The following is a 12,719-nucleotide window of genomic DNA, read 5'->3' on the forward strand; positions in this document are numbered from 1 at the left end:
GAAGGGAAGGCCAACCAATAACTGGCCCAACACAAAACCTATCCCATGGGCAAACGGCAATCCCTGACATTATTAATGATACTCTGTTATGCTTGCAGCTGCCCAGCATAACTGTCCTCTGAGTGACTCCACCCGGCAGTGGACAGAAACAGAAACCTAAGGAGGTCAGAGACATCTAAGGAAGAGTTGGGGAAAGAATTGAAGGCTCAGAAGTAGAAGGGAACTCCACAGAAGACCAACAGAGTCAACAAACCTGGACCCTGGTAGCTTTCAAAATCTGAGCCACCAACCAAAGAACATGCTTGGGTTGGAACAAGGCCCCAGGCAAATACACAGCAGATAGGCAGCTCAGTCTCCATGGCTGCCCTTCTAGTCTCAGAGGTAGAGGATACATCTAATCTGGCAGATTTGATGTGCCAGCGTGTGTGTGTGTGTGTGTGTGTGTGTGTGTGTGTGTGTGTGTGTGCGCGCGCGCGTGCGCATAAGTGTGTGTGCAACATTTGGGATATAAACAAATCAATAAATAAATTGGAAAAAAAACCCGGCAGGTGGGGGTGGGGCAATGTGCTCACTCTAGCCACAGTGGACACTGGGAAAACACTATTACTTCGAGTAAGGCTCCCGTCATACTGCTGAACAGCTGAGCCCCCAGGCAGCAGCACGTATCCCACAGTGGGATTTGAACTAGTCATTTCACTAAAGTGGGTGAAGCCACACCTGCTTTCTATGTTAACAATACTGAGCATGCTCACTCTGGATAAAGGGAGAACAGCACATATCCTTACCCATGCTAGCTCACTGTCTTAGGATTCCTGAGAGTAGTTATTTACAAGTGGGGCAGTGTTACATTGTTCACACTCTCAACACTTTAAACTTACCTTGCAACTTGTGTCCACTCTTCATACAGACTGAAAGTCATTAAGGGCTCAGGCAGTTCCCGCAAATAGGACTTTAAAGCACCTGAAACCATGAACACACTCTGAGTATGTAGTAGGGCCAGAAGCTGCATCGGCTTACAAATGAAGTATCTCACATACAGTCTTCCAAGCAGCACAGAACAAATAATGATCGGGAGCCATGCTTCAGAGAATGAAACCTCAGAAAAGAAATTAAGTTTCTTGAAAAAAATACACGGAGAGAGCAATGGAAAATAAAAGTAGCTTTAAGGTAATTCTATTAACGTATATCATTTCTCCAGGCAGACAAGTCATAGTGTGACAGGAAGGAAGATTTCCAGTAATTTCCACAATAAATACATGTGCCAATAAATATCTTCTCCTTTGCTTAATAACAGGGAGTGAGGGGGAGAGGAGAACTCAGAGAGAGGAGACAGGCACACACACGTGTGCACACGTATGTGTGTTAGGACACTTAATCAGGGGAGTCTTCCATTTGACCTCTCACTGCTCAAATGACAGCTGGTGACTTGAGCTAGGACTGCTCACCACGGAGGACAGCCAGGTTGGCCAAGCGCTTGGAGCTCACCTGCGACAGCATGGGGGTCTGAATAGAACTCATCCAGGTGAGACGTGGAGCAGTCGAGAGCAGCTTTCAGCTTCTTCAACTTGGAGGCTCCAGCTCCGATCCGAAAAAGGCCCTAAAGAAACGAAATGCCAGTAGCTAGTCAGAGCTGTCTCACCCTAGGGAACTTCATCTTGCTTGTGAGAGTTACACTGACCATCTCAGAGCCCCATTCCAAGGCATGAAGAGTGCATGTGCAGCTAGTGTATGGCGGCCAGCAGGACACAGACCTTAGTACTAGTCCTTGATCTATTGAAAGCTTTTTTTTTCATAGCACAGAGTATTGACTACACGTATTTTATAAATTTAGTTATTTTAAAAACCTGGCATTGAAGGGAAAGTAGACCATACTGCATGTCACTTTTACTGATTAAATGTGAACACACAGAGAACCAACCAAGAGAGCCAAGTATATAAAGGAGAGCAGGCCAGAATTTAGGAGACTTAGGCTTCAGCAATAAACCAGCAGACTTCTTAACACTTTATACACCCAGTGACTCTTCACTGGGTGTGAGGAGGGGGTGGTGACAGTGCTAGTGACTACAAATAGTGCCACTGCTCTCCTGGAAAGCAAGAGTAGCCCCAGTAGAGAAGCATGCACTGCAACTATTAAAAGTTGAGTTTGGGCACCGGAAGCCAACATGAGAGTTTCCAGATGTTCTTGATTTGGGCTAGATTAGATACCAAAATTTTATCTGTGAAAACTTGCTGTGCTGTTCATCTACAGAGCTCCCTGTTCTTCTGTATGCATGAGACAGTAACAAAAGACTCTTTAAAGTATAAAGACTATGGCATTTTGTCTAGATCTGTCTTGGCATGAACTCCCTGCATGCTTACCTCTATGTAAGGAGGACTAAGAGCGGCCCTGCTTGGTTCAAGTGGGTATTTTTGGTATGGATCTTATATAATACATAAATGTACCCATTAAGACCACTGCACAGCACACACAATTCAAGGCTGTCATGAACAAGAGATCATGGACATTCTTGGCCACCAGAGCATTGTCCCAAATCATAAACAGAGCTTGAAAGGAAAGAGACAGGATGGTTAGAGGTCAGAGTACACTGCAAGCAGAACAAGTGCCTACTGTTCTGAGGTCCCACTTTATTTACTGAATAAAGGTCCGTAGACTCATTGGAAAATGTGGATCATGACGAACAAAGGATTGAAAGCCACTGGTCTATACCTCCACAGTAGCTGTTAAATGAAAGTGTGTGAGGGTGGTGATGTGGACAGAGGAGGGTAACAGGATTTGGCAGGGAGAACCTAGGGTACACCTTCCTCACCTCCTCCTTCATGCCAGTCTCCAGTAACAACATGACGCAGGCCTCAATAGGGAGAGCGATCTCACGTCCACTCCTCTTCAGGTGTTCCTCCAGAGGTGTACCGAAGGCTGGCTTCTCTGCCCATTTATCTAGAGCAGTAAATAGTTGGTAAGACCTTTGGCCACCTCATGAATTCTGGACATTTCCTTTCCATAGCACCCAAGGACTCCCTAGAAGACTGAGGGTGGCTGAGGCTCAGGGAGAAGAGAAAAACCCAGACATTTGGTGAGCTTTTGTCATTTAGCAACTATGGAAGCATGGACATGTCAGTCTGGGACAATCACGGGTCGATAGAGGCCCTAAGCATGCCACATGGCTCAGCTTGCCCAAGGTTGATGCTGATGATGGCCTTGGATGACTACCAACACATGTGGAGACAGAGGCCTTGCATTAAAATGCAGGCTACATCTGAGCACATTGGTTTTACTGAAAAGAAACATACTCTAGTCATGCAAAGAAGCACTGCCTCATGGGTAGAGGACAAGAAAAAAATTCCATCACACAAAAGCCAGAACATCCTTGGCATTCCAAGCAGGGGTGTCAAGACCAAAAGAGGACAATGTGAACACAAGGCAGGTGCCACGCAATACTGCCCATTAGCCTATCCAACTAAAAAAAAAAAAAAAAACCCTAAGTAGAAAAACTGAGGTATCTGGGGTTCCCAAGTAGCTTAGGGTAAAGGCTGTGCTGAATGTGGCAACGGTGTTTCTTATGACATTTAGGTCACAGGCCCTGTTTACACACCACACTTCTGAGGCAGCTCAGCAGAAATGTGTACAATAAATGAGTTGGAAAGAATTTGGAACATGGACACGCTACATTAGATAATGAGTTGCTTGGCTGGTCTGTCTGTCTGTCTGTCTGTCTGTCTGTCTATCTGTCTGTCTGTGGATATAACAGAGATCTAGTGTTACCTGGGAGGTACACAAAAACGAGTACACGATCCTGTTCAGCTAAAGCAGAAGATACATCTCCGCAGCCTGATCACACTGCTATTGGAGGGCTGGATCTGGATAGAGCTGTCCAGTGATACCTCCCTCCCTCACCTCCCTGCGCACCCATTCAGAGAGGAAGGGAGAGACAAACAAAATGTCACAGATTCACAGGCCAAAAATAATGAACAGTTTAAAATGACAGCAAGAGGGAGTAAGGAAAGGTGACAGAAAGGTGTAGGGTGGAAGACAGTGGACAGAAACACAGACCTTGGGATCTGCAGCTCTTGGCTCTTCACCCTTGGCCTGGTCCTCGGCCCAAGGAACTTTCTAACAGAAAACTATCAGAAGGATCTGTCCTGTTCCACAAGACAGATCTGTAACAGTTCTCTGAAGGCTGGATCTTACTTAGACCACTCTGTCCATTTTACCTAAAGCAATGATGGTCAGCCAGGCTCAAAATGGCGGTGACCATTCTCTTCGTGGACGCACTGGAGGCACTTGAGTGGGCACCTAATTGCCTCTACAACATGTCCAACCCTGAGATGCTGATGTCGAACAGAAGATAGACACAAGTTGGGAGGAAGAAGCCTAATACCCTACCCAAGTCCTGTTTCCTGTCTGTGCAGTCTACTGTAAAACCATGGTCCAGCCCTCATGCTAAAAAGAGATCTTAATGTTTAAAACAGCAAAATATCTTGACAATTATGAGTTCAATCATAGACTTTGAATAATCTCAAAGGGAGTTAGATGTGAGATAACCAAGAAAACTACAACAGCAGTTTGGTGGCTATGTCTTACCAGGCAGAATGCCCCGTGGTGAAATGCCCTTGAAGTTACACAGGGGTTTTTACGGCTACACTGAACACTAGGAGGGTGGGACATCTCCCTACACTCATGCACCAATAAAGGGCCTTCATCTCTACCCCTCTGTGAACCTGACCAGAGGACCACACAAAGAACACTAAAAGGAAGATCTAGTCCACTAGGATTTGGGATAAGAAAAGGGCCATCTTTCCCCATAAATATGTACCTACTACCTCATAAACACTTATGAGGACTTGAAAGCCAAGGACACAGGGCCCACTGTGAGGCCTTTGGGGCAGCCCATTGCAATTTCTCTTTGTAGTTCTTGTCTTCTAAATAAACTTCTGTTTAAGCTTTTCATGCCTCTCACTTTCCTATGAGATAACATGAACTGAGGCTCCCATATCACTGAGAGATGACCATACTGCAGTCTTGGAATGTTCTAGTAAACACCAAGCAGAATATGGCTTACCACTATGAAGTGATAACCACAGAGGAAACACTTGAGAGTTTCCGGCCTAGACAGTTCCAGCTTAAGAGCTGCCGCCTTCAAGCAACAGGCCTATATGTGTCAAGTACACATAGCAGGAACACAAAACTCTTAAGGACTCCCCACTTTCACAATAAGAGCAATTTGGACTGTGGTGGACACACACACACACACACACACACACACACACACACACACACACAGAGACACATACATACACACATGCACACACACACATACACATAATGGCCATTACAGAGACAGGGCATATTGCTAAGATGTGGCGATCAATGGTATAGACAAGGGTCGCAAACACAGTTTAGGTAGAACACGTCTGTGGGCCAGGCTGGAGAGCCTCAGGTTGCAGCACTCTGAGAGCTGGGTGGAGATTTCCACAGGGGAAAGTATGCTATGCTGAGATCTTTGAAATGCCCAAGAGAAGCCAGAGGTCAGGGCTGTTTTTCAATGGTGGCAACTAATTTTAAAAAAAAATTTGAATGAGCTATGGCTGTTTGCGACTTCTGGTATAGACCATCAATGTGACAGCAATTCAGAGACAAAGTACTCAGTGCTGGCAGCAGTGGTTAGAGAAGGCTCCTCAAATCAGGAAGCAAACAAGCACAAGTGAGGGAGTTGGCTGGGACCAGCAAGAGGCAGGGGGCTGGTGGGATAGAAGGGCAGTGGAGCTCAGTGCCAACTACCCACAACCTAGCCACAGGGATGTAGGAAGACAGAGTGCTGGCTTCTAGGTTCCCTGTGAAGAAAGGAATCACTGGAAGACAAGGAGGGAAAGGCAGCTGGGGCAGGCGGCCTCTCATACTGTCTGGCGTCTGTCAAGGGCAAGGAAGCCCAGATCCAGGGAACCAACTGATGCTTATGGTGCAGTGCTGTTGGGGCTGGGGAAGGTGTCAGGAAGGGGGATTTCTAGACAAAAGGGATGAGGCAGGGAGGGAGGGGAGCAGAGGAGTGAGGACGGACCTCAGAAAATGCTGACTGCTGAGGGGAATGAATCAAAGACGTGCAATCCTAACTGTGAAGGAGACTGAATGAGGGAAAGAGCTTCAGCAGAGTGATTGCCTGGGTTGTGTCCAATACCAAGATTTGGAAAAACAGGTTGCTGTCCTTGGGGAACTGTAATTTTCTTTAATAGTTGAGTGGGCACAGAAGCAAAACTGCAAAGAGCTAAGGATAGAAAGGTAGATGAGAAGGTGAAAATTGATTCAGCATCCCTCAGAAAATGGAGGAAGCCAAGATGAGACGAGCTTGAGTTCAGGGCAGGAAGGGCTGAACAGCCACTAGCTGACTGAAGGGACTGCAGTCACCCACGCATGGGAACAGGAGGACCCCATTGTATGTATTTTTCTGATATGTTCAGACTTTCCGAGAAACGGCTACCACAGAAAGCAGGGCTAAAGAGAGGTTAAGTACACAGATGGGTGGAGGTCAGGGAGACAGCCTGCAGCCAGAGAGGACTTGGCCTGGGACAGAGCCATGCTCCTCACATCCCAGCACTCCCTCTTCCAGACTAGACTCTCCTCTGCTCCCACCCACAACTTTCTGTTTCTCTGGGGAAGAACACTGAATGAGGGTGACTAAGAAATCCAATTTCTTGCTTATGTTAATATTCAACTCTTCCCAACATAGCTCTCACCATTCAAAGACTAGAATGACATCTGCATCTTACCCATACAGGGCCCAACCAGCAGTGGACATATCAAACACACATTCTCAATGCTCTGAACTTGACAGCAGTAGTCTGTCCCTTGGGAAGATGAGCAGTTGCTGCTGACACAGTGTATCCTCCAGGAACTGGGACAGTGGGGGAGTCAGGAAACAAGGTCATGCAGCCTGTCATACAAAGGATGGCCCAGGACTGAGACCCTGCACTGCACCTGCCACTGCTCAAGACCCGATCCACTCAGTCAGGCCGGGGGAGCTCTCACCCTCTAGTGCAATGCATCTAGGCATCCAGGCACTCATTGGGGCTTCCTAAACCTTAGGGGCAGACATGGAATTCTCTAGAGGACCAGCTACCCACACAGTGGTGAACACATGCATTTGCCCCCTTGCCACTATCAGCACCTGATCAGATCCTCTTGCTTTACAAACCCAATGCTCCACAGAGAATGTAAGCTCCAAGTGTCTATGCACCAAGCAAATGCACAGTCAACTCTCAGCTCTCTGAGGGCCGTCAGTCAACAATTGCAGACTAAAAGTATCTGGAAAGGTTGTGGGTATACAGAGCATTTGCCTTCCACTTGCCTACTACAGGGAAAAAGAGAAAGAAAAAGAAACTGGAAAAGGCTGATCTGTACCGAATATGTAGAGACCTTCATTTTCTTGTTATTATTTCCAAAATAATGCAAGCTAACAACGTTCTTTATTAAGTACTTGAGCTATAATAGACATTATAAGTCGTTTAGAGGTTAAAGGGTGCATGTGTGGAAGGTGTTGACAAACACTATTCTGCTTTACATAAGGGATTTGGAAGTCTGGAACTTTTGTTCTAGAGAGCCAACCCCTCACAGACACCAAGGGACAAATGCAGTCCAACTCAAAGATGACAGGATCAACAGCTTCTGCCCACATCTGCTGATAACTATTCTAATGGTAAATCACAGAGAAGCAATAGCAAGAGCTGAGACTGGGTGCAGGCTTTAAACATCCAACTTAAAAGTAAACAGCACTGGTGGACAAAGGGTTATGTGCTTCAGAAGAGCTGGTAAGAGCAGGGACTGTAAACACGGAAGGTTAGAGAGAGGCTGCCACGGCCTTGTGAGCTATCTCAGTGACTGATGTGGCATCAAGGGCTGGGCTATCATACTCTTCCTTGGTAAGTCTGGAACACTTTCTCTAGAACAGATGGATGCTCCCTATGGAACCGACTGGAAAGGGTAATGAGATGGCAGAGATTTTCAAACCTGTGGAAGAAGCAGAGAGGCTGTTTTTCTTCAATGGAAGGTGTCAGAAGTGCGATGCTCCATTAGTGTGTTAATTTGAGTTTGGAAGAAATTAGAGAATGCAGCAAGAAAGATGAAATTATACTGAGAAATGCTAAGCAGAGAGGCTTCGTCCCAAGGAAAGGCATGCAAAGGAGCCAGGGTAAGAGAACAGGGCAGGGGGGCAGTGCAAGAGGAGGCGTCAAGAGACACGTGGGTTACATTACCTTGATGGGCGCGCATTTCGGGAAGGGCCTTTTCTAAGACTGCTAATGCTTTTCTATGGTAATCTGCTTGGGCTTCTAATAACTGAGAACAGACCCACATTCAAAAACAAAAGTAACGTTAGCATTGGATGGACACAGACACAGTGGTTGAGCAAAACTAAAAATGAACTCTTTCAAAAAGGCTTAAATGGTTCAACTTTTATAACGTGTCAGCATTCAGTCAAGGGAAGGTGCTTACCGTCACAAAGAACTTGCCGTATTCCCCTTCTTTGGCCATGAAGTTGTACATGTCTGCTGCAAGTTGATCCTGGGGAGAAGATGCATCATCATTGTGAAAGTAGTGCCTGAGAACAACCTCTGGGATTTCTCAGGTCAAATGAAAGGGATGACAAAAGCCACAGGTGAAATGCCTGGTGACCAAGTGACAACTGTGCACTGAAGCAGAAAGCTTTCCCCCCTCCCTGACAGGGACATGGCCCAGTAGACAGGCCCTTGCCTCACAAAGATAAGGATTTGAGGGCAACTGAGCATGGTGCATACATCTGTAAGTCCAGCACTCCTACTGCGAGACGGTAGCCCAGACAGAAGACTCTGGAAGCTTGTGGACCACCTCGCTTTGGCTACACAGTGGTAAACAACAGAACCTGCCTCAGACAAAGTGGAAGGGAAGGACCAACACGCAAGGGTGTCCACTGACCTCCCCACACATACCAAAAAAGAAAGGAGAAGGAGGCACCATCAAGTAATATGAGGACTTATTCAGAAATGCACATTAGGAGCAACTAATATCCATTTAGAATAAATGAGAAAACAAGAAAGTAGGTTTCCTAAGCTCTCACACTGTTCCTAACAAAATGAGGGGAAAAAATAATGAACAGTCAAATACGAAACACGGACTAAAGCTGGGGACAACCTGGGCCATCCAACGTGCTGGGATATGTGGGTTGTGTACATTCGAGGGTCAAAAAACTGTTAAGCATGGAACTTGTGGAGTTAAGGGAGAGCTACAAACCCACTGTGCATAGTGTGTCTTTCTTCCTTTTTTTCTTTTCCTTTTTTTCCTTTTTGGAGACAGGATCTCACTATGTAGCTCAGCTGTAGATCAGGCTGGCCTCAAACTCACCCTCCTTTGCCTCTGGAGAGCTGGGATTAAAGGCCCAGCCCACTTAAGGACAGTGTTTCTAAGGAATTATATGCCAACAAAGGGGAAGATTACAGTAAGTTCATTCATCAGTACATGGAAAGAACTGAGCAATGCAGAGTGGGCTGAGTGTAGGAAAGAAGATTCTGTCTGTGAGACACTTGCCCCAGTTCCCAGAGACAAATGCCTCCCTTTGGTTGTGTTTGTAGACATATGCCACTCTAAACATACCAAACTGCTAGTGTCGATTACTCATTTTTTTTAAAGATTTATTCATTTATTATATATAAGTACACTGTAGCTGTTTTCAGATACACCAGAAGAGGGTATCGGATCTCTTTACAGATGGTTGTGAGCCACCATGTGGTTGCTGGGAATTGAACTCAGGACCTCTGGAAGAGCAGTTGGGTGCTCTTAACCGCTGAGCCATCCCTCCAGCCCCCCAATTACTCATTTCTAACAATTTTTTACTTATTTATTTTTATGTGCATTGGTGTTTTGCCTGCATGTATGTGTGAGGATGTCAGTCAGATCTTGGAGTTACAGGCAGTTGTGATTTGCCATGCATGTGCTGGGATTTGAACATGGGTCCTCTGGAGGTACAGTTAATACTCTAAACTGCTGAGCCACTCTCCAGACCCTGCTAGTGTCATTTAAATATGACTTTTCCATACTTTGCTTGTCTCTTTCTCTGAGTTAGTCTCATGTAGCTACAGTCATCTCAAGCCTGTAGCCAATGGTGCCCTTGAACTTCTGACCCCCTTGCTTTCCAGCTCTCAAGTGCTAGCATTACTACCCCAGCCTGTGTGGTTCTGGGACTGGGCCCAGAGCTCTGTGCATCCCAAGCCAGCACTGTGCCTACTAAGCTGAACATCATCCTTTATGAACACAAAAACTACGATACACCTCTGTGAGGTATGTTTCCCTTTTTACCTATTGTATTCAGTATTCAACAACAGCTTAGAAAGCATCAATTGCTATCGAAAAGGAGGGATTGTAATGCGGCCTGAAAAAACCAAAAGAGGCCCAACACATCTAGGAGGAAAAGAACAGTTTTGGAAAAAACAAGGATCATCAGGAAAAAAAGTTGAAGCTCCTACAATTCACAAAGAACTTGTTTCTTAACCACATTTCAAAGCATTTGATAAGTGTCCATCTATTTACCCGGCTAGACCTGAGGAGAATAATACCATTCAATCATCTAATCAGTATGGAATTCATAAACCAACTGTTGTAGAAACTTAAAAAAAAATCCTGCCTGGCATGGTAGAGTATGATTTTAATATTAGCATTTGGGATTAAGAGCCAGGCAGAGATAAGTTCTAGGATAACCAGGGCTACAATAACAAGACCCTGTTTCAAAAAAAAAAAAAAAAAAAAGCCCACAACCAAACCCAAATAACAAAACCTTTCGTTACTAAAGTAAATATGACCAATTTACTATACAATATAATAGATGCCATGTTTATCATTAGAACACCTATACTATTAAACTGCTCTGTCTTCATGCACACCACATGAGAGCATCAGATCTCATTACGGATGGTTGTGAGCCACCATGTGGTTGCTGGGAATTGAACTCAGGACCTCTGGAAGAGCAGTCAGTGCTCTTAACTGCTGAGCCATCTCTCCAGTCCTGTCATATCATTTTAGTTACAACTTTATGCCCAGTTGAGTTCTCTTTAAACTTCCCATTTGCATTCTGTAAATTTATTTTAGTTGTTCTTAGGTGCATGTATATGAATGTGTTGTGCATGATATGAACATTTGAGTGCAGGTGCCTGCAGAGGCCAGAAGAGGGTGTTTAAATTGTCTAAAGCTTGAGCTTCAAGTGGTTGTGAGCCAACCAATGTGGGTCCTCTGTAAGAGCAATATGCATTCAGACCCCACTTGGATTTTTAAAACTGTTATTTTTTTATTGTAAAATAATCTATAGAATTAGAAAATAAAACTATTTTTCGGGGTTGGGGATTTAGCTCAGTGGTAGAGCGCTTGCCTAGCAAGCACAAGGCCCTGGGTTCGGTCCCCAGCTCTGAAAAAAAGAAAAAAAACAAAACAAAACTATTTTTCAGTATCACTCATAATATTCTGATATGAAGTAGGAAAAACACTGATGAATTTATAACAGACCTTATACCCATCTTACAGAAAACAGCAGATGGCTCAAAGTGTACCCAGACAGGGGATTCCCACCTTGCACTGCTCGACTTTATTTCCAGCTTCATCCATCTCTTCCTTTAGGGTATCTATTTTAGATGGAAGTCCCTGAAAGTTGGTTCCTGAAGACTTGTGTGCTTGGTTCCATCTGCAAAACAAAGGAAGAGCCAGACTGAGAGGAGCTACAAAAATTCAACCAGGATTCAGGACTGGAGAGAGCTCCTTCCTGCAGCCTGACTCCCTTGGGATGGGAGCTGATTCCCAGGAGGCCTTTTTTTAAAAAAACAAAACAAAACAAAACAAAACAAAACAAAACCCCTTATGCTCAGGCTCTAGAATTGAACTACCAGTGTCTCCACAAGGCAGGACTCCTGTAGGACTGGGGGTAGCATAACCAAGCACACTTTGTGTCATGCAAACACCACTGCTGGGACACAATGGAACCTCTGGGGAAACTGTATTTCAGGGTTCAATCAGGAAATCCTTGCCAAGAAGCACCCTCCTCCTGACTTGATCTGGAATGTTCGCTATACTCTGAGAACACGTCCCTGCTCCTGATGCACCTTTCTACCCCTTGAGACCTGGGACTGCTTCTAGCAGTAAAAGCTAGAACTTCACTGCAACTATGGAAACATTTCAGATACACATAGCAACAGTGGTGGGGCAGATGAGAGTAATGGATCTGTAACATTATTTTTGGTTTTCAAATATGCTTCAGTTTGAATACAGATGACTGGCCTCATTGAAAATCTAAACATAGATACTATGCAGACACAGCATGAAAACACACACTAGCAACCTGTTCCCTGCCCCACAATTGCCATCTTTCCTCACTCCCCACTCCCAGTGTGATACACAGAATGTTTCCCATGAAGCAAACAGCCAGTGCTGAGTTTGAGGAGAGCACAGAATTTGGAGTGTGACATTTGTGTGAAGAGCAGTTCCATCTTCTGTAGCTGTGTGACTTGGGAGACTAATCACCGCCTAGGTTGTCTCACGTTAGGTGAAGCTGATGAATAAATACTGTCTACCCTGTAGTACTAGGACAGGGAGTAAAAGAGGAGGCAAGCAGGTGAGCACGGCAGCGCACACCTTTACTCCCAGCATTCAGGAGGCAGAGGCAGGCCGATCTCCGTGAGTCTGAGGCCACCTTGATGTGCATAGTGACTTCCAGGACAGC

The 12,719-nt window shown here is 45.3% G+C and overlaps 1 protein-coding gene across 10 annotated transcripts in view; it reads right to left on the reverse strand.

Moving 5' to 3' along the window:
- Positions 1-12,719, reverse strand: part of Arhgap17 (Rho GTPase activating protein 17) — an 89,419-nt gene that overhangs the window by 26,456 nt on the left and 50,244 nt on the right. For 9 of the 10 annotated variants that reach the window (XM_039089209.2, XM_039089216.2, NM_022244.2 and 6 more), the window contains exons 7-12: positions 11,576-11,687; positions 8,480-8,548; positions 8,242-8,323; positions 2,808-2,935; positions 1,486-1,597; positions 879-960 (exon numbers count right to left, since the gene is read on the reverse strand). In XM_039089209.2, coding sequence (XP_038945137.1) covers positions 879-960; positions 1,486-1,597; positions 2,808-2,935; positions 8,242-8,323; positions 8,480-8,548; positions 11,576-11,687 — 585 coding nt within the window. Of the gene's footprint in view, positions 1-878; positions 961-1,485; positions 1,598-2,807; positions 2,936-8,241; positions 8,324-8,479; positions 8,549-11,575; positions 11,688-12,719 lie in introns of those variants that run through there. The other variant, XM_039089217.2, reaches the window with a different exon arrangement.

Source organism: Rattus norvegicus, chromosome 1, assembly GCF_036323735.1.
Source record: "Rattus norvegicus strain BN/NHsdMcwi chromosome 1, GRCr8, whole genome shotgun sequence".
Lineage (NCBI taxonomy): Eukaryota > Metazoa > Chordata > Mammalia > Rodentia > Muridae > Rattus > Rattus norvegicus.